This window comes from Populus nigra, chromosome 9, assembly GCF_951802175.1.
Source record: "Populus nigra chromosome 9, ddPopNigr1.1, whole genome shotgun sequence".
In the NCBI taxonomy this organism is placed as follows: Eukaryota; Viridiplantae; Streptophyta; class Magnoliopsida; order Malpighiales; family Salicaceae; genus Populus; species Populus nigra.
In genome coordinates this window covers 1715272-1742604 of record NC_084860.1, presented here as the reverse complement: position 1 = coordinate 1742604, position 27333 = coordinate 1715272, and the positions used below count along the sequence as shown (strand labels likewise).

General features: G+C 35.3%; 1 protein-coding gene across 2 annotated transcripts; it reads right to left on the bottom strand.

Annotated features, from left to right (window-relative positions):
- Positions 1 to 749: 749 nt before the first annotated feature.
- Positions 750 to 27333, bottom strand: LOC133703063 (guanine nucleotide exchange factor SPIKE 1). 2 transcript variants are annotated; one of them, XM_062127465.1, is made up of 31 exons: positions 27147 to 27333; positions 26844 to 26944; positions 26052 to 26214; positions 25559 to 25686; positions 25283 to 25395; positions 25101 to 25156; positions 24532 to 24629; positions 24256 to 24393; positions 23265 to 23576; positions 21579 to 21866; positions 20425 to 20592; positions 20145 to 20336; positions 19049 to 19092; positions 18112 to 18181; positions 17620 to 17781; positions 13129 to 13236; positions 12643 to 12680; positions 12070 to 12214; positions 10785 to 10911; positions 10450 to 10643; positions 9771 to 9901; positions 9026 to 9101; positions 8749 to 8859; positions 6544 to 6726; positions 5690 to 5833; positions 5402 to 5575; positions 4927 to 5274; positions 4505 to 4837; positions 3698 to 3883; positions 1341 to 2315; positions 750 to 1201 (listed from the first exon to the last, which is right to left on the bottom strand). In XM_062127465.1, exons 2-31 carry the CDS (start codon positions 26940 to 26942, stop codon positions 947 to 949), a joined length of 5559 nt encoding a protein of 1852 aa, XP_061983449.1. In that variant the 5' UTR covers positions 26943 to 26944; positions 27147 to 27333; the 3' UTR covers positions 750 to 946. The 2 variants fall into 2 exon arrangements, with proteins under 2 accessions (XP_061983449.1, XP_061983450.1); XM_062127466.1 differs by having other exon boundaries at positions 25292 to 25395.

Below are 27333 nucleotides of genomic sequence, written 5' to 3'. Positions count from 1 at the left end.
CTACTGACTCTAAAACACTACCATGTGCAAATAAACTTTTTCAGAGATTCCTTGATCCGCCATATTAAGTTTTAATTTAAATAACATAGGTAGAAAAAATAATTTTTAAATTAACACAGTTAAAAAAAAAACTGAAAAATAACGTTAAATAACTTTTAATTTAATTGTTGGATTGATTAAAATTGACAAAATATTCTCCAGGTAGAAAATTAAAAAAGCTTTAAAATAAAACTTGAAAGTTACCATGCACGATTATAATTTTTTTTTCTATTTAGCTTAGAACTTTTAATTTAATTAATTTAATTAGCAATTAGTATTTTATTATTTAACTATTAGTTAAATAGTTTTATTTGTGTTTCTCTTGTACTAACTACGTTGTGCTTCTTCTTCTTTTTTTTTAACTATGATAGTTTATAAATTGTTTTAGCACTTGTGATATTAAAAATAAATACATAAATAACTCTGAAATGTTATTTTGGAAGTCTACTATTGAACAAAACGCATTACGTGGAAAATATAATATATTCGTGCAAAGGCAAAGTTCAATAAAAAAAAATCTATAAATGCATGCAAGTCGAAAGCTTGTAGCATTAATCCAGTGACTGTTAAATAATAATCCCGATTCCCATGTATCTTGTTCTTCCCTTTACATTTTGCATGGGTTCAAAACAAACATGTAAGCTCACAACACAATACAATGCACGTTGGTATGAAACCCTTAAATGCACTAAAAGAATTTAGGAGCAAGATTTGTAAAGTAGCATGCAGGTAGTAAGCACCTCTTGGATTAGCAAGTACACTAGAGTTGAAAAAATAATACACTGAACACATTGGTTATATATACGAAACATGAAATAATTGCACAGCTTCACCGGAAAAAAAAATACAACTAATGATATATGAACATACCATCGGAGTAGTAGAATCAGATAATGTTACAACAACGTCATAGTTCTGCAAGAATGGCTGGGATGTAATGAGATAACTCTGCAGTGAGCGATTGAAATCCGTTCACAAGCTGCGTGTGGAAATCTTGATCTTCCTCTCCAATCAATCTAAAATGTACACGAATGGCGCGCTTGCAAACAGCCATGAATTCAAGTAAGGCAGCAATGAGTTGCTGCAGTTCTTGAGAACGCAACCTTGTAGCAGGCTCACCCGACAGGAAGGCCGTGCAGACACTCAAAACTCCGCTGTTTACCTGTAACAAAGCAGATTGCCATAAGAAAAGTGAACTTCGCTGACGAATGGTTGGAGAACATGATAAAAAGAGCAATTTTATTTCGATTTTAATTGAAAATATGGAGGAACTTCGTTAAGAAACCCAACAAGCAACTCACTTGAACGGCAACACTGCCTTGGAGAATTCTCTGCAAACTTTGGAGACGTGGAAGCTGATCGCCTTCAGAGCTGCGGGGCTCCTCAAGCTCGTTTCGTAAGGCAGCTGTTCGAGTTTCAATCATTCCAATTGCATTCTCGACTGGTGAGAACTCAAGAGATTCAGATTTCATTACCAAAAGCCTGTTCACCAGAGCAGGGAATGAGCCTTCAGTCTGAAGAACTGTCCTCCTCTTCCATTGGTCTTCCAATCCACCTTGGGTTTTACCATTTTTTGTAAATGGAGTGTCAAACAAGAAGCGGTCAAAGACACGTGCCCGTACAGTTCCAGTGGAAAGAGAAAAGATCCTTTCCCTTCTGCTTCCTAAATCTTCATCTTCCATGACCGGATCAACAGCAGTTATCTGCAGGTAGCAGACTCCGGGCTGCAGCTCGTCGGCCTTTACTTGCCTAGAATCTGGAATAATATGCAAAGTGTGATTGTCGTCCATCCTAGACTCATAAATATGACTAAGTTTCTCCATTATGTCACCTAGCCGTACATCACGGGGCTCTCGGTATACATATTCCTTCCTATCTAGTTTCCCAAACCTTTCACCATAGAATCCCACCCTATAGTATGTGGCATCAGTGAACGGAATTGGGCTTGATTCCTGCTCCAGAATTGATTCATAGATATCAGTAAGCATGGTGTGACATTTAGCCAGCTGCCCATATGCCCTCCTACTTTTATGAACTGGTATTACAAGCTCCAGAATGTTTGCACAGAAATGAAAAAGCTCAGCTTGAGAGAAAAGCCTATTAGCAAGCTGTAGATATTTTACAGCAGAGTCCACTGTGAGCTTTGAAGAACCATACCCCTCTACCTCAGCTGCAGATGCCTCAGCAGTGATCTCACTGCTGACCATTGGGCAAATTTTACGTAGAGAAATCACGTGATCTTTGCTCCATACACCATCATTCCTAGCCACAAGAGCCTACGATAATTAAAGTAAATATATCAGTTGAAAAAGGATAAAATGTAGGCAACCATCACTCCATGATCACAAACTCATCTTTCCAGTTGTCCACTACACAGCTAGAAAATATCAGTCATAAACTACAAATCATGGAAGAATCTTGAATCAAGTTACATAATTCGGTTTGGTTTAAATACAATTCCATTAGACTCAAATTGTTGAATTGCATGATTCAACACAAGAAAATAAATAAATAAATATGAAATAGATGGTTCGAGAGGATTTGTGCTAATTGCAAACTGATTTCTCCAGAGATCACAAGAGTTAATAACACTCAACACCACATAAACCAAAGATGTTAGTACTGCCTGGACAATAAGATCTTTGTATTTTTTTTCCTTTTTCATCTTATTTTATTGAAAGCAATAGAAAACCAACCCCAAGAAAAAGCAAAAAGAGAAACAGTTTGTGAGTCTTATTTTAACTTTCTAACACTTTTGAGTTCAACGAAGCCCTGAAAACATAAAAACACAAGGCAGAGTGGGTGAAATAAAACAATTGTGAGAAATAGACATTTTTATGATTACATGATAGTTGATAAGAAAACATGTCATAGTCTGCAAGAGTTTTTAACAAGAAAATTGTTCGCGGTGAGATTTGAACCTGCATTTCTTACATTATGCTAAAGTTCATATCAATGGGAAGTTAGTCATGTCATTTAACAGGTGCAATCAATCAATCATAGACAGGCTACATAATTTAGGTGTTCATCTTTTACTATATCCAAAAATCTCTAACTCCGACAGTTCAGAATTAGATTCAATTCGCTTCTCCAAAAAGATGATCTCTCCAAGTGAGAATTCAAATCTCATTTTAACCTCCATAATCACTGTTTTCTGTATAACAAATAATGAGAATATTGATAAGTCGAAGAAAATTACACCAAAATATAAATACTTTTACTCCAATTTTAAGTGGCTTGAAAAACTCTCATCAGTTGAATTGGCTTCTCCAAAAAGCAACTATTTTGTGACAATGGATTTGGAACAATCAGTAAGCATTTAGCTTCAGGTACAGTTCTGACAGACTCAACATTTTAAGGAGCAATATGACAGTCTCCAACAATTTCAACTTCCAGTTGATGGCAACTCACTTTCAACAGAGAACAGTGTAAAAAAAGTGTAAAAGATGCAAAAGATAAATTCAGAATGTGACAAAGTAGCAACAATTTAAGTCATTTGCAAGTTTTGGGTGTTGGCAGCTTAGAAGATATTTATGAGGACAGGATACTGTTTAAGCATATCATGAAGAGTCTCTCGGTTACATTGGTGGTGTACAACAAAATGAAAGGGCAATCTAATTAATTCATTTAGTTGCAAGCACACATATTAGTAATTTACCTGCATTACAACACCAGCAACAGCCACAGCACACTGTGCAGCTTCAGCCCAAGACTGCATTTCCTGATGCGCATCGCATAAATGCAGTAACCACATTATGTGAAGATCAGGAACAGGAGCAAATGCCATTGCTAGTTTATAGAAACTCTCTGCAGCCGCATATCTATCCACAGTCATTACAGAACCCTGTTAAGAAAGTCGAGAACAGATGATTCTGTCAGAGCACCAGCATTTAGTCATAAATCTAGCATGCATTAGTGATGTCAAAGAACTAGTTCAACCTAAAAGCTTAAGCTATCCAGTGAAGTTCCAAGAATGGTTTTATATCTATCTAACACACTCCCTCAAGTGATAGCCTTTTGGACTTGAAACTTGCACATGTTCACCATTACCCTGTGCTTAATTTTATTAATTTAATTAATTAGAATAGGGTTGTTGAGATTCAAACTCATGATAGTTTGATAATCAATATGATATCATGTTAAAGAACTATTTCAACCCAAAAGATTGAATTATTAGGTGAAGCCCAAAGAATGGTTTTATATTGCTTTCTAACACACAAGATAGGGTAAAACCCATCCCAATTCATTGGGAAAAGAACCACATAATCCATGATAATTACAGAAAATGCCCTTTCCTCATTTAGGAAAACAGCTTAAGCAAGAATGTGCTAGGGGTTACAAGAAGGAGTGGGAGGAAAACGTTGCCAACACTACTTGCTTATATGCCCAATCCCACCAATCCATTATGTCTGTATTAAATGACCAGTCTCTGAAATAAAAAAAGCTGATGCAGATATTAACTTACCAAGAGTGCATGTTCAAGGCTAGCATCAAGGGCCAGGATAAGGCAGTCTGAGAGATATTTCACCTCACTCCAGGACCACCTATTCTCGGCCAACTTTTTTGGAACTGCCACCAGAGCACTTTCAGGAAGTCCACATTCCCGTAGTAGGTCAGGAGTCTTCAATTCATCTGCCACCTCCTCCAAAGACTTGCGAAGACGCTTTGCTTCACCACTCTCCTCTAGCATTCCATCAGACTTCATCTGAGTCACTTGCACATCAGACATCAGCTCTGACAGTGTGATAGTCAGCATGACCCTCAACCTTGCTGTTTGCATGAAGTAATAGAAAGCGCTCTGCAAAAACAGAAGAAAATGACAATTCATGTTATATAAGTTGAAAATTACAACATATGTGGCAAACCAGAGCATGTAAAAAAGCATACCCTGACAAGAATCTGGAGGCCAATAACAGCTCTTTTCTTGACACTTTCGTTTCTAAAAACTGCAAGCCGAAGAAGATGGAAAGCAACCTGCTTTAAGAAACGATCGTTCTCCCTGGCCATTAATGTTGCCCCATGAAGATCAAACACGTTGTTAAAGACAGGAAATAGAGCTTTCCAGAAAGACAATGGTTGATTTCGAGAGAAGAAGCTAGTAAATATGGCTGTGAGGCAATCAAGTTTCCCATAATCAGTAGCAATGCTATGGGAAGCTGCCATCATAGAAAACTTTTCAGTTATTTCCAGAACCTGAAGACTCACAGCAGCACTCAAGTTTTCTTCCCAAAGCTCCTGAAGTAAATGCCAAAGCTATCAGCTGCCTAAATTATTGGTCATATACAGAAATATAATATTTTGCAAAAGAATAGGGCCCATTGCAGTATGAGAACAAGCACATGAATTCTCCACAAGAATATACCAGTTTTTGTCTCAATATTGGATGCAAGGATTCTCTAAGTGCTTGGGCTGAAGCTCCAATCCTGGAAGATTGTGCCTGAGCAAGTGCTTCTCTCAAGGAATATGGCTGGCTGGGGGAGCTTAACTGGGAATTCACTCTCTGCCACAAATATCCATTATCAGGTGTACCCTGAGGCTGCACAAGAAAAAATAAAAAACTTAGTAGGATATATAAATTTTGACTTTTAAAACTTCTAAAGCGTGCAAAAGCGCTAACTTTTGAACCAAGAACAAATAAAATTTAACCTACCCTGACTTCTTGCCGTGATGCCTCAGACAGATAATTGTTGATTGCTGGAGAGAGCCTATCGGAGTACTTGGGAGAAGCAGGTCCATCCCCAACAGGACTGCGAGAACTAGATCCCATAAGAATGCCATCAGCAGGTTTTCTGTGCTGTAAACACATTGTGCAGAATCAGCATCAAAGGTAAGAACAGAGAAACAATGCTAAAAAGAAGCAACCCCCAAGGGGTTGCATGCACACCTTAACATTTTTAAACTTGATAACCTAAACTATAGTCCTTGCCTAGCAGATCGATTTAAAGTTTTCAAGCTAGTTTGGGAGTGATCCTTATTTGAGTAATTGTTAGCCCAATAATAGTTGCTACTTAGCCCTATGGATTTTCCTCAATGGCTAGGTTTTGCCTTATCCTTCTATAATTTTAGCCTTTTTTGACAAGTGAAGCCTTCCCTAATAAGGTGCATAAAGTGCATTGGGCCCTTAACAAGTCAAGAAAAGCTTTTGGACTGGATGCTCTAACTCCTCAAAATGTGATACTTGAGGGCAAAAATAGTCAAGACACTCCACTTTATTTTCCCCAAGTCAATTTTCCTTTCAAGGATCTATATTTTCTCCCTATCTATGCCGATGGCCAAAAAGTTCATTACCAGCATGATCTTAGTGATCTCACTTGTTTTTGCATGTAGTGCATGTTGCCCTAATTCAAACTAGATAATGTTTAGAGGCACCTAGACGAATAAACTCTAACTTAAACTAGATAATTCTCCATACCTAGACCAACAAATATGTTCAGCTACCAAACACAAATACCAATGTCTAGAAACATGAGAAGAAAAGAGACGGGAGTTCAGATAAATAGCAACCTCAAAAAGAACAAGGCATTCCTCCATGAGTTTGAAAAATAATCTAGTCCGAGCAATGCTTTGCTGCCACGCCTTGACAAGCGATGTATCATCCAAATTGCGCATAATTTGCAAAATAACTATTAAAACTTCACGCTTTTCAACAGCATTCAGGTTGTAGAAGACAGGCATCTCATCCAAGATCTGCATAAATGACAGATTATTAATTCAGCGATCCATGGGGTAGTTAGAGCAAATATCAGTTGGCAGAACAGTACAGCCTATAAAATACATCTTATCCCATATCACCTCTTCTAAATCATTATGATACTAGATATACTTGCAGTTAGTAATTAAGATTAGAACTTTAACAAGGCAGACAAGCTCAATAATCATGAATTTCTACAAATTTTCAAGGCATTATATGAAGCCAACACTTGAACCCAACTTCCATCAAAAGAATTAGTAGTAAACTCAGTTAAGAAAAAAATGATCCATTACATTCACATGAAAGTTTCAATCACTGGTTTATCGGTGCAATTAGGATCATGACCATTACGTCTTCAGCTGAAGGCAGTTTCTTAGCCTTTCTTAGCCTTTCTTAGGGGAGAAAGCAAATTTTTTTCAATATTACTAGACGTTTTAAATGTGTCCAGAAAAGCATGTCTGTATAGGTGGGTTTTTGACTTCTTACTTGGATGATAATGTCTATCAGACTCCATATATGACTACAGAATACCATAGTGATACACAAACTGCTGAAGTTGGTCAAGCCTCCATATATTCATTAATTTTTGGATGCAGAAAATAAATATAGATGGCAGTCTAAGTGTTGTATGCAGAACCAGAACAAAATTGTGATAGTTGTTTCAAAACTTTTGATTGTCAACATGCTTTACCTTTCCTTCATTAATGAGCATCATCTACCTTGTTTTGAATAACTAACTTCTGAGATATTAGATACATATTGGCTTAGGCTAGTATCTGCATAGTTATTAATATTCTGGCATCAGAATATCCATCTCATCATGCGGCTCTGCTTGTCATTAAATCTTCATCAGGGCAATTTTAATCAGCTACATTATCAATGAATGAAGTGGTCATTATAATTCCTGATTGCCTCTATGAATAGGTAACAATATATTCTTGACCAGTGAATTTAATTCAAAAGAGAGAATTTAAAACATGATATCTTTTTCATTTCTTACTTTTTACGTCATCTCATATTTCCACAAGGAGAACTGTTTTCAAATCCTTTAGTAAGAGACCTGCACATTTATTGTTCTTACCCGCATGCTAGAAATAAAGTTTTATGAGACCTTTCTCTGATGCTGTGTGTCCCTGGATTTCCTTTACTTAGTTTGCAATTCTCATGTGTGACGATTCTTAGTGATCTGTTTTATTTTACTCTACACATAGCAATTGTGGGAACGTGTTCAATTCTGGACATATAATTATGATTAAACCATGAAGTGTATTGAGAGAAGCATGCTTTAACTTCTCTTAATTGGACCAAGGCAAATCCTTGCTTCAGCCACTCAGTTCACTTGTGAAAGTAAATTGAAGCACCTGTAGCTATACCATACAACTCCATCTCTCACCATTATCAACAAAGAATGTTTCATTACCTCTGACAAATTCTCTTCAAGAAACTTCGCATTTTAAGATCTTTCTTAGCAAAAGAACTGCTGGTCCTTTAAAGAGTTGCCATGTGTTATTTTGAAATAGCCCATTAAGGTAAGAGACAAACACTTTGATTTCTCATTACATGAACTCAGGCACCAACCTCAATAATCAGTAGCCAAGCAGATTCTGAACACAAACTTAACTAATAATATGGTAAGATTTCCTGACATCCAAAGCTAAGTTGAACAATTCATAGTCCATGCCAATTGATAGGAGTACTAAGTCCCTAACAAATACTAGCATATAAACACTTAAATATACAGTTCATGGTGATAACGCTACAAACACAAGCAGGCAAACATAAGAGCACAATTCTCCTTTTCTGACTCTTAATTAGAATACTTCAGTTCCACCAAACATTAAAAAAAAAGTTAAAGCAATTAAAAAGTGTAATCACAAAGTTATACAGAACTCTGATGAGCAACCAAGATTCCCACATGATAGCACTAGAAGAGAAATTAAATTTGACTATGAACTTGAGGTAAGGCAGAAGTGATTGGATGTTTTATAAATAAGCAAGAATTTTATAATGGTAAAAACCTGGCCAACAAGTGGAAAATATAGCTGAGCGATATATAGTTTATCTTCAGGCTTTTGGTATCGAGCATCAAATTCATGCTTGCAAAGCAGTACTACTAAGATTCTGGCTGCCTGCATGCACCAAAACTCAGTGCCATGAGAATATATAGAGGTGGAAATGGCCACGATAAGTAAAATACCAATTCTGCAAAAAGGTACTCTTGAAGAAAGTGTACGCACATAAGATATAATATTCAGATGAAGTAAAGGGCACTTGGTTCATCTGCACTAAACTCACCTTTGATCGTTGAGATAGCTCATCATGATCCCAAGTAAGGAAAAGCTCTTGTATTAAAACAGACGCAAGGTAGTTTCTACAAAACAAACAAGAACACAATCAGACATCCATTACTGCAAATCCCTAATTGGTCACTATATAGCATCTACCCTTTTTCTTTTCGGAGAATGAAGATTACATCCATATGTGTTAAAATGTATGTCACAATCCTAGGTGCAACTTGACACTGACAGACATCTACACTTACAAGGAGATTGACAAATGAAGTGGCTGAAAGGACAACGATAAAATTATATGAAAAGAAAACAAGCCTATGTAATGCAGAGTTCACCTAATTTATTTTTGTATATAAAGCATCAAAGCAATCAATCAACAAGAATTTGATTAACAAAATACCTCAGGGGCCTCTCCCCAGCATTTCCACAAAAAAGATCAAGATCGCATTATTTGCAAAAAGGTAAGCATGCAGTCACGAACTGATCAGTATACCCAGATAAGCTTGCCCAGGTATTTGCTTATATGTGTGCGGGTGCATGTGAGTGTGTGTGTATAAAGTAATAAGGTATTTATATGTTAAAAAATAAGAAAATTTGGTTCTAGAAAGTAGATAGGTAATTGAATGAGCTGAAAGAAAATGACAACACAACACAAAAAGAAAGTGAGCTAATGAGATGCAGACTTCACTCAGTTTATCTTGCATGATGTGCCAAGGTAATCAATCAAGAACAATTAGATTGATGAATACCTATCTGAAGGGTCCCTCCCTGGCATCTCCACAAAAAGATCATGATCACATATGATTTGCAAAAAGGTAAGCTTGCAGTCATGAAGAACTGATTGGCATACCCCAGAAAACTTGTCCAGGTACAAGGACACCTGTAGCAGATTGCAGATAGTTAGAGGTATAACGAGTTATAACATCAGCAAAATTTTAACCTACCTTATACTCTGCCCACACTCAAGATAGCAGAAGATTTAGATCCCTACTTCCTGGACACATGATGCCATTCCTAGTATGTTATATGCATACAGAACTACTCGACAAATTGTCATGTCTTGTCAGGGGTGGCATGTAGAGTACTTTTGAGGGGACCATGTCCCAAAAGTTTTTCAACATTACACCCTTGTGTCTTAGCATACAATTTAATGAAACTTTCTTATTCTCCCATTACCCTATGCCAATATTTCAGTTTCATTCTGCTTGTCCACCTTCATGAACAAAGTTTAGCAGAAATATGATTGTGGCATTTTGTCATTCACATGACACCCTTCCAGCATACAAGTTGTCATGTTAAATGCATGCTCAGTGATCCATATTTTATAACTGAAACTAGATATACATAAATGCCAGAGCAGTTAGTGTTAAAAAGTATAATTAATGTCAATACGCTGATTTAGACACTATATTTCAGCTGAAAGCATACCAATTCAAAAACTTGACGAGGTTCAATGATTGACAAAAGATCATAGCAGAAGAAGGCCAAACTGCTATTCAAACGTTTTGCCAAGCTTAAACCCTTCTTACAACGCTCATGCACCTCTGTAAGAAGGCAATCATATAACTGCATTATACATCTGAACACACCTTCTTTCAATTGCATCGGTGGAACATCTTCACCTACAGCACAAAAGGAATTACAATAAAAGAAAAGAAACATAAGTTAAATACTGCCAATATAAAATCTAAGTCAATTGTAATTTCAAGCAAGATCATTTTGTATCGAAATGGCAGGAATCCCATGGCATTTAATTAATATACCCAATGGAAGACTATGATAGAAAAGACGAGCTTGCTCCAATGCCATTGACTTGACAATAAGCTCAAGGAAAAACCATGCCATTGCCAATACATCATCATATACTGGTCCAACACGATAGCCTTTAGCCTGCAGTAGTCATAAATTTGAAAAGTTCTGCAAGGAAAGAGCAAAAAGAGAGGGAGGGAGGAGGTGGAGAAAGAGAGAGGAAAAGAAGATGCATAAACACATAGAGATGACTTTGGTCCTAAGCACATCTTGCAATAAATGCAGCATCCAATGAATGTGCTATATGCACTGATCCAACAATGGATGCCAGAATCAGTTGTGTCATTAGCACCAATAGATGTCGTAGGATGCACTGATTGTATTAGCCAGCGAACTACACTATCAATAAAAGCATAAACATATCATTTGGTCAAATAGAGATGGTGGAGGACCGTCATCACCTAGCCATAGTCCAACTCATTTTAAAGACCACTGTAATCTATTTGAAATATCACAAGGATGTTAGAAGCCAGGAAAAAAAATGAATTACAAGTACCAAGTAGAAAAGGATGATGAATACAGATTCTTAAATGGCAATGTATTCCAGTGACTAAGAGCCATGAACCTTTCTAAAATTAACAAAGAGCAGGCTAATAAATTGCCTTAGGCCCACGGATCCAAAACTAGCCAAGAAACTAGAATTCATAGCAAAAAAATTCCCATGTAACAATAAAAAAAGACTAACTTATACAAGTATAAATAAACTGATAATAATCACCTTCCTTTTGCTTCATCAATGGGACTAAAGCGGGTAAGATGATGGAACAATAAAAACATCAAGACTGAAAAGAATATAACTACATCACAAACACATAATTGAAAGTCATAACAATTAACACTATTTAGCCAGACACCAACAAGTGAGATTCACATTCTTTTCTAATATACAAGGTAATCGTGCATCATTGTCAAACCCAACAATGGTAATTAGAAATGCTTCTAAACCTCTGCAAATAAAACTAGAAGGATATTAAAAATAAATTTGATATAATATTTAGTGTTTTGATACCAAGCATAAGAGTGAGTATGGGAAATTTACAAAGCTCCAAGTAATATAATTGGAAGAAATGTCATTATCCTATGAAATTTAACAAGTTATCTACATCTATCAAGAATAGGAGAGAGTATGTGCACCAAAGTTAGATAGATGATGGTAACTAAGAAACGAAGGATGATCGTATGACCAGTTTACCAACCCTACCAGCAAATGCAAGAATTGTGAAAGCAGAGATAACTAACCTTGCTACGAGCAAGACTCCCCCACACAGTGGACAAACCAGGATAAACAGGTGGTTGACGACCACCAAAGTCATCAAAAGCATAATCAACATAGTTAACCAGAAAACGATTCCGTTCAGTATCATCAACTGACTCTTGCTGCACCCTACAAAATGAAATGCAGCCAAATGTTAAACGATGCAAAGGCTAGTTTTTATTGCACATTTGTTTTTCTAAATAAATTACTCTAGTTTGTATTGCACATTTGTTTTTCTAAATAAATTGCTCAAAACTGGTAAACACTGAATTGAATCTGAAAAGATAGAAAATTTATGAGTTACCATCGCCAAGATCAGGAAAAGATGGACATTCAAATCTAATAACGCTAATATTGATTGAAGATTATCAGCAATTGAGAAGTTCTCCCTGCTTTTATTTAGGCAGACTAAAAAACTTTGGAGGCATATATTTCTGATACCTCTTTTGAACACCTCATATTTTACATGAACTCAGATTACTGCACTCGAAGAACATTCTAGAAGATAAATGATGTTGCCTTGATGTCAAACTCAAAAACATGACTAGCTATCATACCTAGTTAGGATATTAACCATGGCCCTGAAGGCTGCAACCTGAAAGAAAGAGGGAAAAATAAAGAACTAGTTAACAGGCACTGCACAATCAGGAGCACAGGTGTACAACATGAAAACAAAAATTAGAAAAGACCCCCAAGCCAAAAACCAAATGAACTAGTTAAAATGGCTTTAAATCACAGCCACATTTGTAATAGCTGTTGCGACCCAACTGTCACATTTTTACAGGGGTTGTTTATTGGCTGCAAATGGCACAGGTGTGAATTTATCAATAATAGAAGGCACCAAGATATGCTGCATAAAATAAACTATGGTCTCAGATCACGGTTCTATTGCACTTGTAATAACACTTATTATTTAATGCCATTACAGAATGACTATTACTGATATCTAGAAACATGTAGTTAAAGCAACTCAAACAAACATAAACAGTGAGTTCCATATCAAGAACCACTTGTAAAGCTCCTGGTTGAATTGTTAAAATTACCTGGAGAGTTTCTCCACCACTGCCAATAAGATGGAGAAGCATATTCAAAATTGGGTGGAGAAACTGAAGCAAAGCAGTGGAATCAACGTTCTTCAGACTATTAATGGCCTGCATGATATCCATAAACATTCAAGTCAAGCCACAGCAAACAGACCCTATTTTCACACAGTTGAATTGACTATGATAAGACAACTATCCATGAGTTTCCTTGTTTGTGATAATGTAAACCAAATAGAATTTAACAATACAGAAATAAGACATCTAATTCAAGCAAAATACTGGCTAAAAATTATTTTATTCCATAACTGCCAAAAAGCTTATTCCACGCATTTCAAGCAACAATCCCATAAAAATAATGATGTGCCGGAGTCCAAAGTAGTAGCATAATAAATGATGACCACTACTCATATGACTTTCTCACCTGTAGAAAACAATTACTGTTTATTCAACTAAGAACCACTACAGATACAATACCCTTGACCTAATGTTGTTCGCAAGACATTAAAAATCTTGGCCAAATAAGACAGTGAAATAATATGACAATATGATGCACCATTTTTTAAGTTCAAAAACTACTTCCCATTTCAAGCTACAACTCCAGCATCACCTGTTCTTGAAGTGGTAGGAGAAAAAAAAAGAAGTGTTGGTAGCTTGACCATGGTTTGCAGACACGCTATCAAATTCAACAAGGTAGCTAAATATTCAAATTGTAAACTTGCATTGGTTATAATCTAAAGCTTGCAAGTCAAGGAAGAGAAAGCAATAATATGAGGGTGGAAAAGATTAGAAGTACCCTAGAATTTGAGAAGGATCAAAAGTACACTAAATTTCCCCATCCTGAGTTGAACCATTTTTCAGGTATCTATAGCCTGGGAAAGGGTAATTCAGAAAAGCAAATGAACATACCAAATCACATGGTTGTGGCTAAGAAAGAGTGACATGGGAAACTTTTCAATATTCTTGGCCTAATAATGTTTATTTCATTATTTCATTAATGGTTAAGGTCTTGAGGTTTTGAGGAGTTTAAGAAAAGTACAAGACACAGTTTAGTAAATCAAGTATAACTTTTAATCCAACCATTAGATCAAGATGAAATTTTGACAAAAGATTCTGAAGGCCATGTTTCTTATTGAGTTCAAATTTCATAATGACCAGGGATCAGTAAGGCCTTAAATAAGGTTCGAAAGTTACTATGTGGGATTGTCTTTATTTACCTTGTGTTTGGATTCTTTTTCTTATTTAGATTAGTATTTTACTATTTGGAAATCCTAATGCTAGATGCATTCTATAGTTATGTAAGTTTTAATTATTAATCATTTTCCTACAAGGATTATAGGTTTAGAACTAGTATAAATATTGATGTCTAATTTATTTTTGTTAGAAGAAGATTCGGATTATTCAGGCCTTCTATAAAATATCTGAGATTTTTCTCTATTCATCTACAATGTTAGGGCTATAACTTTAAAGCTTGAGAACCCTAGTTTTTATCCACAGTATAAGCCACGTCAATTGGTATCAAAGCAAGTTAGCCTCTTTGATTGATGGAGACAATAGTAACTCATTTTGCGATATAGGAGTGGAGGCCTTATGGAGCGTTGTGCTGGCCAGGAGATAAAACTAGATCGTTGGGATAGAAATTTGATTGCTTGGATCAAGCCATAATAGATCTAATTTGGCTAATAGGAGACGCAAACATGAAACGCAAAAAGGAGATGAATGTGCTTGGAAACATACACCAAGGTCAATCTTACCTTGGACCTATTCTTGAAATTCCACCTAAACAACCACTTGTCTATGTAGTTTGGTGAGAGCAAAATTTCAAAGTTATCTAATATGTTTACGATAACGCAACCAAAGAGCACTTGACAAACAGTTTCAGTCTTTTGACCTTAAGTTGGAGAAGACAGTGGCAAATGATGATCTTTCAATCATGAATGAAGATCTTACAAACAAGGACATGGAGGTCATGGTAATTTCTAACAATTCCCCTAAAGATTTTATGAAAGATTATTTTGAAATTTCTTTACATACAAAGGTCGAAGTAATAGGAGTTGTCAATGATGAGGGATCAAGTTTGAAGTAGAAAAATGTGTGAAGGAACTAAAATGGATTTCATAAGAGCAGAAGGTGTAAATATTAAATATAGATTTTTCTTTAGCATGCACATACCATAAATTAAATTTTGAAGTTCAGGGGTCAAAGACATGCTACTTTGTAAATCAATTAGCTACAATGTTATATTCTAAGTATCTATTCCTTTTGAGTGGTAGAGATCAATTTCTAACAATTAACTCCAACTCGAGGGCGAGTTTTTCGAAAGTAGAAGGGATTAAGGTGGGGAACTTTCTTCAATATTCTTGGCCTAATAATGTTTAATGCATTATTTCATTAATGGTTAAGGTTTTTTGGTTTTGAGGAGTTTAAAAAGAATTCAAGACGCAGCTTGGTAGAATCAAGCTGAAATTTTGACAAAAGATTAGAAGGTCTTGCTTCCTATTAGGTTAAAGTTTCATGATATCAAAGATCGAAAAGGCTTTCAAATAAGACAAAGGCTTTCAAAGAAGACACGAAAGTTACTGTGCAGAATTATCTATTTACCTTGTTGTATTTAGATTCTTTATCCTATTTAGATTAGGACTTTTAATTTAATTAGTATTAATAGATTCTATAGCTAAGTAAGTTTTAATTAGGAATGCTTTTCCTACAAGGATTATAGGTCTACAACTAGTATATATAGAGATATCTAGTTTATTTTTGTTAGAAGAAGATTCAGATTATTCATACTTTTTACAAAATATCAGAGATTTTTCTCTATTACTCTACAATCGTAGGGTTGTAACTTTAGAGCTTGAGAACCCTAATTTTTATACACGCTATACACCGCATCAAAAAGGTAGGAATCGGGTATAGAAGGAGCACAGACGGAAATGAAAGAAAATTGGACTTTACCTGCTTATGAGACATTTAATTGATTACTCGGTATTTGTGGTCATTTTCAGGCACCTTATTATAGATTATAAAGTTCAATTTTTAAGCTTCCATTCAAGTTAAGAGTTTATTTTGTTTCCGATTTAATAGTAGTAAAATTTGTCTTCCAACCTTTTGGAACTCTTGTTCCTATAACTTGCACTTTCAAAATCTACATAAGAGCACATATTATTATAAATTGTGATGGGTTTTGTTTTGATGATTGAGAATAGGAAATGATATGAAACTATTTTCCTTCTATCTTCCATATTTCTCTAGATTCACTCCTTTATTTTTTCTTCTCTGTAATTTACTTATGCCCTCTACTTCACTAGCAAGAAGAAATTTTAATTTCCAAGGCTTTGTAAAGCACATTCTAGTTTTCATCAAAAATCAAAAAGAAATTAATCTTTCAGTAATAAAGCTACTTGATCAAGAAAGAGAAAAGAGGAAATTGTTGGTGAATGAGGGTTGAAAAAATGAAGAACAAATTCTAGGGAGGTGATTGAGTCCCAAAAGCAAATATCAACTTCAATACCTCCAGCAAATGTATCATAACAATAGACAACTAACACATCATTATACAGGGGAGCTTTCTTCAAAGATCCTTCTTTCGGAAGAAGAATTCATTGGCAACTCTATAGCCTCATAATTCTAAACTACTTGAAAGAGGCAACTAGAAGCACCAACTGCTAGATAAGTGACCAAACATCCTTTACCTCTAAGTCACTTCACAATGAACCTATATAACCTACTCTGCTCATAGAAACAAGCATCAGAAAATCAAGGATCCTGTTATTCTGCAATCGGATGATCAAGAATATGCCTGTCGTTGGAGTTTGAAAACAACCACGTGCAATTATCTGTCTTCCAAAAATTCCTTGTGATATTTGGCTTCCAAAGGGATCGTCACTTATTAAAAGAAAATTTTTAATAGCCTCGTTTTAAAAAAGATTCCCTTAAATTGATGAGTCTGAACTTCTTAAATTTTCACTTTCTTGCAGAATTTGATTAAGAGATCTTTCAAAGCTCTCCATGCATAATTTTGGGATGGTTGTTTACTTGCTTGACTTGGCTAAGTCAATAACAACCGCCTGTGAGGATTATCACAGAGTCGAGCTTTAAATTTGAATATTAGATAAACAAACTGGGAAAACAGCATGACGCCAAGGACACCACGAAATGTATCATTTAATCCAGAGACAGAGCCTTAGGTCTCCCGAGCATCCAATTTTTATCACCCAATTTCTCAGCCTCCAACAGGTCTTTTAGGCCATTGGTGGGGATCATGAGACTAGTCCAAGACAGCATAGATAAAATAGACCTTCTGGCCTTAAATTCTTCTTTCAGTTAATATGGTAGCTAAAATATCTTGCCATTTCTATGATTTGAGAGTGATTTGAAGACTATTTGGCAGTAACACATGGAATACCACAAAAAAAAAAAGCAGAGAGATTGCATGAGAATAAACGTTAAGGATGCAAATATAGAAATCGATATGTACTGAAAAAATTAGAAGAATACCTCAAGAAGTTCAGATCCCCAAGGTGGACTAGTACGAAGAGTGTGCCTATCATATTCAATAAAAAAATCTCTAATGCGCTCATTAATGGGATACAGAGATGAGCATAGTCTCAAGCGCAATCTGAAGACATTTTTTCCATCTTCCAAATAATCCAGCCTCTCCTATAAAAGATTGGGAAGAAAGGAGTAGAAAAGGTAAATCATCACTTAACAGTATATATAAAGATTTTGCATTTGAATAAACAAGCCAGAATGAGATTGGCATATATGTATTTATGAGATAATCAAAGAACAAAAAGGAAAACTTTTCCCTAGAAATCATATGAGATTCAATTAATTTACAAGAAAGCAATACAAAAAATGAAAGAGTAATCAAATGTGAAAATTTTCCTTCAACAAAAAAAAAATCAGAAAGTGAACTATTTTATAAAAATACACAAAGTAGAGATTTAATACCAACATTATCCATCCAACACTGCACTCCAAACATACCTTTCCCATTTCCTGGAGATAATGTGGAACCAGCTCTCTCATTATTGGCAAAGAAATTTCAGATCTCAACCTGAGTAAAATCATACTTTAAATAAAATGACTGAAAGTTCTAAAACCTTAACAAATTTATAAATAAATAGCAAGATGAAATAATAGTGTCAATCATAGTGTCAAGCCATTTTCCAAGTTTCAATGTGTAATCACAAGAAGGGTGAAGAAAAGCAAACTTAAACCTCAAATAATCATTCAAAAAGAGCAAAATTGGGACCCATATCAAATCTAACTACAAATCAGGGAAAGTTTAACTTTATGCATAAAATCATAAGGCTAGCAATGATTTTTCATGTTGTCTAGGCTCAAAGATGTTCGGTAGAACCAGACCAGATATTCAACCAGACAAGGCTTCATCAATGGTCAGACTACCGGCTCATACATATTATAGACATGATCCAAAAAGATAAAGGTATTTTCACAACTTAAGGAAAAATAGCATGAAGGTAACAACTGCATGCAGATGAATTACAGTTAGCAATCCTCATATTCATTTCAATGTTGAACAAGCAACATACTAATCCTAGTCAAATTGAGATTCTCCTTTGTTTCAAAGAACAAGATATATCATGTTTCGCCAATGCAAAACATTGATTTGAACTCAATGGTTAGAATTCCATTCCAAAATGTTAGTGGGTTGTCACATAATCTTTTGAATGGGCAGTTATTTTATTTTGAGAAATCCAAGCTATTGATACCAAATAAATGGTTTGGATCTCACAGACATGATACATCATGTTCTATGTAACAGGAGGGGAGCCAAATCCTAGAACGTAATAAAATGTAACACAGTATTTATGGTTGTGGAAAATTAAGAAAAGAGAACTAAGAAGCAGTTACAATAGAAAATTCAGAAGAAACGCCAAATTTAAAGCCATTTACATACTGCGCATGTGTGGATAATGGAAGCACTGCATATCCGATAACCACCTAGAAAAAGAAAGAATACGAAGTCATTTCACCATGATACCGTTTAGAACACTCCCAAAAACCCCTCAAAAACAAGCAATGGAGTATAATTAACTGAAACTAAATATTGATGGGAAATAACAACAAATAGGAATTATAGCAACATTCAATATACAGTCCACTGTAGAAATTAAGCTTTACAGGGATATCTTGCAAGAACGTAGCATGTGACTTCAATTATAAATGGCATGTTAAAAAACTTAGTTTCAACTTGACTGAATCAAGTGAGCATCGTGGAAAATAAGTTCTTGTATTCCAGAATATACTTTTCTTGGAGGTGTCCAGAATATGCTTTTCTACTTAGTTACAACAAATAGAGAAGAATAAGGAGCACTGTTGCACAAACTATTACAGCACTGTTTTGTTTGTTGGGGCAAAAGATACCTTTTCAGTATATGCTTTGCCTGCAGAAGATGAAGCAATTTTTTGAAGGGCATAAGGAAAATTAAATAAATCTATTAATCCCCCATATTAAAATAGTAGCCAAAGTATTTCAATCAATTTCAAGTTAAATCCATATGGTATGAGTAGCCAAGCTGTAGTGACATGGGGTTGGGTTTCAAGTTCTATGCACAGTATGTCACTTTTATCCACCAGTTCTTATTTTGTCAGTCGGCTCTCCAGCAGTACAAACAGAGTAGAAGGATGGAATTTGGATTTTTGTTTCAAAAACAAAATCAATTCCTATGCTAAAAAGAGTACTAAACTTTTAAAGTTGCTGGTTATTATGGAGATGAAAATATCTGATCACTTAACATTACCCCATTTACAATAAATCTTCAGTGAGCCATCTGTATCATAATCTTTCATTCAGATTTCGGCCCACAAATGCTGAAATGTGAAAGGACGATGTAACATGAATCCAAAGCACAATGGGAACGATAAGATATTTTCATTTAAATATGTCACATTTCATGTTAACCCCTTGTCGCGCACCACTATAATGCTGGATTTCAAGTGGTCAAGTATAAACTCTATGTCAAAAGGGAAAGAAAGATAAATGTAGTACGTACTGGTTTTGGAGCTTCCAGTTTGGTTTGAAGATCAACATGGAAGAAAGTGAACAAGAGGTGATGGGACGGTGTCCAAATGGCTGGCAGAGAAAGTTTGATTTCATCATGATAGCAAGCCACTCTAGTCCCAGCAGCTACTTGTGTGTGAGCCCACTTTTGGAGCGATGTTCCTGGCTCCCTGGGATGCATTGCCTGGTAAGATAAAGCACACACATCAATCAAGTTGAATGGATTTCAGAAAGCAGACTGATTTAGTACTTAACAAGTGACACCCATTTACCTCTAAAGGCTGTCTACGAACATCCACGTCATCCTTCCTTAGTTCAACCCGAATGAACAAATTCCTCTTCCGACTCAAACTGACAGTTAATGGGTAAACATACAGGCAATGGAAAAGCTGCAAGAAAGGCTCGTTCCTCGTGGTCGTGCGGAAATCAAAAGCTTGGAACTGGAAGTCAAACGACATGGTTAGAAGGAAAAGGGTATACGATAGTGAGCACCTTGTTGAAATAGAAAGAAAAGGGTTATTATTCATAATAATCTTCAAGATGCATACTTAAATTAAATGCGGCTCTTATTACAACCATCTAAACACAGACAACAGATTCAAAAAGAGTGCAGAAATTCAAATGAACATGGGGAGATAATCATGGGCAGGACCCACAAGTTCACATGCACATCTTGGGAAAACATAAAATTGCATTGATTACCACATCAAATAATGAGTTCAGCAATGTTAAAATAGCTATCCAAAAGGATTGGACATTTGTTAATATTTCAAGCCAAAAGGTTAAATAAAATGAGAGAAGGAGATTATCTTTTCATGACAAATAAATCAATCAGTACTTCCAATTGGTTTTTCCTGTTTCCTTCTCTATTTTCAATACAGGACAAAGAATTTACCATTAACATATGATGTAATTAAAAGAATGGGCATTCAATAAGATGAAGGTTGTTGAAAATAAAAATTGTTATCAAGGGCGAAACCTTTTGTGCAATGACAAAAATCACAGGCAGCGAACTGCATGTTCATGGATTCAAGTCAAAATAGCTGAGATGCCATGCGTTGCAAGAAATGAAATTGAGCATTGAGAGCTCTCAATGTTGTAAAATTATTAATCATGAGCTTTTAGTGTCGTCATGGCAGTTTAACAATTCTTTTCCAAGTTAGAGCTACTAAACATAATATTATTCATCATATTGCTTGACACCAACAATTCTCAAATGAACTAAACAAATTGTGCTTAAATGCATTTCCAAAGGCGACAAGAAGTTCAATTAAGAAAAAAATGACTTGCAAGTTCATTGACTCAGCTTGTGGAAAAATCGCACATAAGTAATCACATACAAGTTTTGGAGAAACAAAAAATCCATATGGTATGCCTATATGGTATATTCAGTTACCAATATACACAAGAAGGTTGTTATACTCACATCATCAGCAGTGAAATCAGGATTTTCACGAGCATTTGATATATTTCCAGATGTTTCTTTCCCATCAAAGATATTCCACTTCGAACCACTAGTTTGAGGATCATCAAAGCCATTGCTAGGGGATTTTGTAAATGCAGAATCAGCAACACGATCCCCCAGATCAATGGAATCATTGGTTATACTGCCAGTTTCTGATAAATTTTCCAACTCAGCATGGGCTGTCTGATGCTTTTCAATTTCTAGTCTGAGAACACCCTTGACAGGTTTATGAACTTTGCGTTTAGGATCCTAAAAATTGGAGAGAGAACCTCAAATTAAGATAAATATTAAGAAGCATTTTACAATCTAAAAGATTATTGAGTATTCATTCTTGCTGTTAGATAATCATTGAGCAGACACTAATGCATCCACTAAGAACAGAAAGGATCAGCTCAAAATACAAAATACAAAATAAAAGGTGACCTTGATGTAGTCAAATAAAAGTAAATAGAAGAAAGAAATGGAAAGAAAATGATTTATTAGAAGTTGTAACATTACACCACATTACGGGCATGTTAGGGATTGTGGTGGTTGTGGCGGTTCAAAATGTTTTTCGCTTAGAAATGCATCAAAATGAAGTTTTTTTATTTTTTAAAAATTATTTTTGACGTCAGCACATCAAAACGATCCAAAAACATTAAAAAAAATTCATTTTAAGCAAAAAAAAAAATCATAATTTTTGGGAACGCGGCCAACACACCCTACATGAATCATGAAAGCTTATTTTCGTAAAAGCAAAAACAATATATAGAAGAATATTTGCATGTAAGAGATGGCAATAATTAATAGCATTAGCAAAAACAACTAAGAAGTCAGTATTGCACCTTTTATTTTTTTCAAAAAGAATGATTTATTAGAACAGAGAAGAGGACAGATTAGAACAAGAAGGATAAGACATTCTCCATGACAAGAGTACACAGGAGAGAACTTGAAAGAGAATGGCCTACCAATCCTTTGGAATATTTGATTAAGAAATGCTTTGAACATATTATTAGAACATAGTTGGAAAGCCAAGAAACCATTGTATGTTATAAGAACTGCATTGTAGGGGAATGCTATCCACAAATTCTGGAGTTCTGTCTCATCAAAGCATTCAGAATAACAGCAAAATAACATGCCTGCTTTCTCTAGAAAACTTTAAAACCCTTCTCCGGTATTTATGTGCTAATGATGTGTTGCTCTAATGCTCATTCTTCTTATGCTCAACTTCGAGCTTAATATAGAGAATTAAATAGCATTTTTTTAAAACTAAATAAAAACACATTGAAGAGAAGCAGCATAATGTACACTCAATCAGAGTAGATGGAATACAATGAGAATTGTATGCGAAAGACTTCAACCATTTGCACTGGTTTTGAGTAAGAAAACATGAATACTTCAGAAAACTAGCATTACAAGGTTCCATAGAGATACTGGAAATGAAAGATACGAGGGAAAGCTACAAATGAAGCACATTGTACATGGAAAGAACAATCATAGGCAACTGTATACAAAAGATAAAAAGAAATAAACAAATAAAATATATGTACCGGCTGCCAGCTTGAGTGTTCATAAATAATTTAGAAAAAAAAAATATATATATATATACACACAAAAATCATACAGATGGTAAAAGAAATCGATAAATGAATCACTTCTCCACCGCACCTGAAGTGAGTCCTCAGTGTAGCTTTCCTTAACTTTATTTAAATTTGATATTTCAACCACTACAGAGCTTCCACTTGAATAACCCAACTTCCCATCCAGAGTGATCTTTGCAACAGGCTCGAAAACACCGTCATGGGAGCTTGAGCCAGATACACTTGGAGCAAGAGGGCTGCTTGGAGAAGCAGCCCCCCCGGAAGTCGCAGCAATACTGTTATCAAACAATGGAACAATAGTCCAGGCAAAGGATTCTTTGTAAGGCATAATACGAGACCAGACCTGCAGTTTCTGCTTCTCTCTCTCACTCAAGTGCACCTGTTCAGAAAGGGGAACACAGTCATCACATTAGTGAAATGTTATTCAAAAACATAGTTTAATAAACATAATTTATTGGTAACCTGTAAATGATTGCATAGATGGTTGAAAACTATGTTCCATGGATATATAGTCAGTTAAGTATGTTTGAAGATTAAAAACTAAAAAACCATGGAGAATGGCCTTCAAAGGATGACAAGATTAGTCCCACAAATATAAAAAAACATTATAATCTTATGATGGGATGAAACTCCCTCCATGCTCCATTTTCTCTCTTTCCTCACCCCCAATGTGTTACACAAGGACTATTTTGTTAGTTTTTAGGAGAACAAGGACTGAAGTTAAACCACAATAAAATCTCAAGGACTCTAAAAAAATTACCCAATAACTACAGAAAACGATTGAAAAAGGGCATAATGTTTTAGGTTTGATTTAAATCAGTTAGCCATTATATCATTGAAACACCAAGTTAGGCACACCTATCTTATATGTAACATTAAGGCCCCACGTATTATATGGTAGTTCATTGCATAATTTACATCAATCACAAATGAAAAGGGAAATACTGTTTAAAAGCTAGTGGCATATAAGCAACTTGCTAACAAGGAAACAACATTGCAATTTTCAGTCCATTAAATGAACATACAAAAACAATAACATCAAGATTTATAAGACATACAGGTTCTTTACGTGAATAAACAGAGGCAGTGACCCCGCCTTCTTCTGTGGCAGGCTTCTCTAGCTGGATTAGCAAACATATTGATGATGAAGGAGCATCTAAATAGAAAATTCCACGAGGATCATGAGAAATTTTTGCCTGGCAATAACAGAAACAGGACCATTAAATTTCCTTCCATATAATCTACAAGAAAACTGCTTAAAATAACAATACCAATGACATAATAAAAATTTAAATTGAAAAGGAAGGAGCTTCAACATTATTATTATAGCTTACATCTTGTGTGTCTGTTGGCACCACAGAAAAATAAAAATCCTCGGACAACTTTTCTCTTCTCTCCTTATTATATATGCAAATTGTACCATAAAATGGCTCTGAGAATGAAAGACACAGAACTCTAAGTCAGAAATATTCAATTAAATATATTTTATGAAACAGCATAATTAAGATTCCTTTATTACAGTGTAAAATGTTTTGCATTGAAAAAAAATTTGATTAGAACTACAGGATTTTTTAAGTTTAAAAGTATTTACCATGCCAGACGAGTTTGTTTAGAAAGTGAAAAATTGTAACTTATTTACAATTAACATAAGCCTAGCAGGTGACAGGTCCATATTTTCATCTCTTGGTGGACATGACTTAAAATAGAAAAATGTGAAGATAATAGTTAGCCAAAAGGCCCCTCCAGAAGTAAACTGCTTCACATTAATTTGGACATAAAACAAAATAAAAAATTGTCATTTCATGTCCAAGTCAATTTTTAACCAGTTGTTGGATATAGAAAGAGCTTGGGAAGAAAAATGTTATCAATGGTATAAAACTGATAATAAAAGCTGCACACCCACCAGCTAATCCTGCTTGAAATGATAGGGACAGTACTTTCACAGAGATCTTCAATCCACTATGGCCCGCCCCACCAGGATCCCCCCAGGAAAAACAAAATATAATCAGAGATAAAGCATAACAAATAAATTGATAGTGAACCACAATACTAATACCAAACTTTTCAGCAATAACAATTTAAAACCTGTCATACTGTGGCAATGGAGTTTCAGGAATCCTTTGGCCAAATATCATCGACCTCTCATTATCCCAATCAAAAGCTGGTTCATATGCAGGGAGAGGAGATTCACCAAAATGCTGCAAGTAAATCATTAAAACAATCATGAGGGGAACTAGAAGTGAGTTATTGGAGGCAAACGTTAAAGAACCAAGAAGCTAACTGATTCATGAAGTACCAGACTAGTAGAATTATGTAATGAAGATACGATCTCAATAAAACCAATGCTCCAAGCAGTACAACCTTTGAAACAACAGAATTTGATGAGTCAGGGAAGGCAGCCTCCACAAATTGCCTTCCTGAAGTACTTGGGATGTCATCATCAGTGGTCTCTTCAGCCTTGTTTCGTCTTGAATTGGCAAGATGCATTTCTGAATAAAGGTCAAAGCGAAGTTGAAACCATTGACCATCTAACTATATCACAAAAACTCAGATTTCTCCCAATTGACATGCACGATGAACAGCAAGAGCTAACTTAATTGCCAACTAGATATGTCAAGAAAAGATAAAGTTTTTCAAGAAAATACTCCATAGGAAATAAATCCCTCTGAATCCAACCAACTAAAACAATTCTCAAGAAAATACTCCATGGCAGATAAATCCCTCTGGATCCAAACATCTGAAACAATGTTTTCCCTACATGCCAATCTTAGCTAGCATGCAAGAGTAGTATTTGTGTACTAAACAGTAAATTGTTCCCCTTAAGTAAAATCACTAAAAATTTTGTCAACCTTACCTGTCTCGAGATCAGTATCCGGACCTTCAAAAATCTGGTTTTGAAAAGATACTGGAGAGATACTTTCATAATGACCATACTTGTTTTCATCCTTCACCCAATCAGTTCTATAACATTGAACAAGTTCATTAAGATGTGGCCACTGGTCCAAATTTTCATCTACCTGAAGAATAAAAACAAAAAACACAACAACAAAGTAGTAAGAACCTTTACTATTTCCAACACGAGGATATCTGCACACACTACATTGACTGATAAAATCATAATAGAAACAGTCCCTGACAGTAACTCCAATTAATTTTAAGGAAATGAGTGGATAAATTGAAATTGAGGCTTTTAACATGAGCAAGCAGATGAAGTTATCAAGATTTTTAAAGGTGGCCGAGTTACAATATGGTCAGGGTTGTCAGCAATGAGCTTCCCCTCTCCATTTTGGTGTTCGATATTGACAACTAAAACCTGTAAGCTGTAAGAAAAATGACTGCCCCCTCGGAGAGCGGAACCAACGACACCAAACCTCTTCAACAATCTCCCTCGCTCTCATAAACAAGGAAAATGCTTGTGTTATGAATTAAATAGGGAAAAATAAGAGCATTTCTTACTACATTATATTTACTCTTCACCGTCAGTTCAAAAATCAAAATGAACTTACATTATTGTCATTGCATCATTTATTAGCTTTAATTTAACATACATTTTGCAATAAGGTCAAATTAATCATTAATATTAATAAAATAACTCATGCAAATAAAAATTAAATTATTTTAAAATAAATTAAATTAAAAAACTCACCAGCGGGTCCAACTTGAGATGAGAGAGGGACTGAGAATGCCGAGGTATTTTCCGGAACCGCTGCCCTCCGCTGCTGCCGTTACTATTACTATTATCCATCTCTACCAAACACGCCATAAATAAAAATCAAAATTCATTTTAAATTAAATAACCGACAAAAAAAATAAAAACAAAAAAAACACAGTCTATTGTTAACATATTTGCTAGATCTGAGACGAACGACTTCAACCATGTCCGGTGCTGCATTTTAAGAGAATGCGTCGGCGACGGAGAAGCTCAGACCTAGAGATGCAGAGCTTTTACCTGTGCTGCGACGGAGACTAGAAGGGGAGAGAGCTCAAAATGTGAAGCGATTTCGTGCACTAGAAGAGTTGAGTTCTTAGAAATGGCATCGAGTAAGCTCAGAGAGGAGAGATCTTGAGAGAGAGATGGAGATGACCAACTAACTCTGCTCTAAAAGACTGAAGGCTAAAGAAAGAGAAGAAGAGTA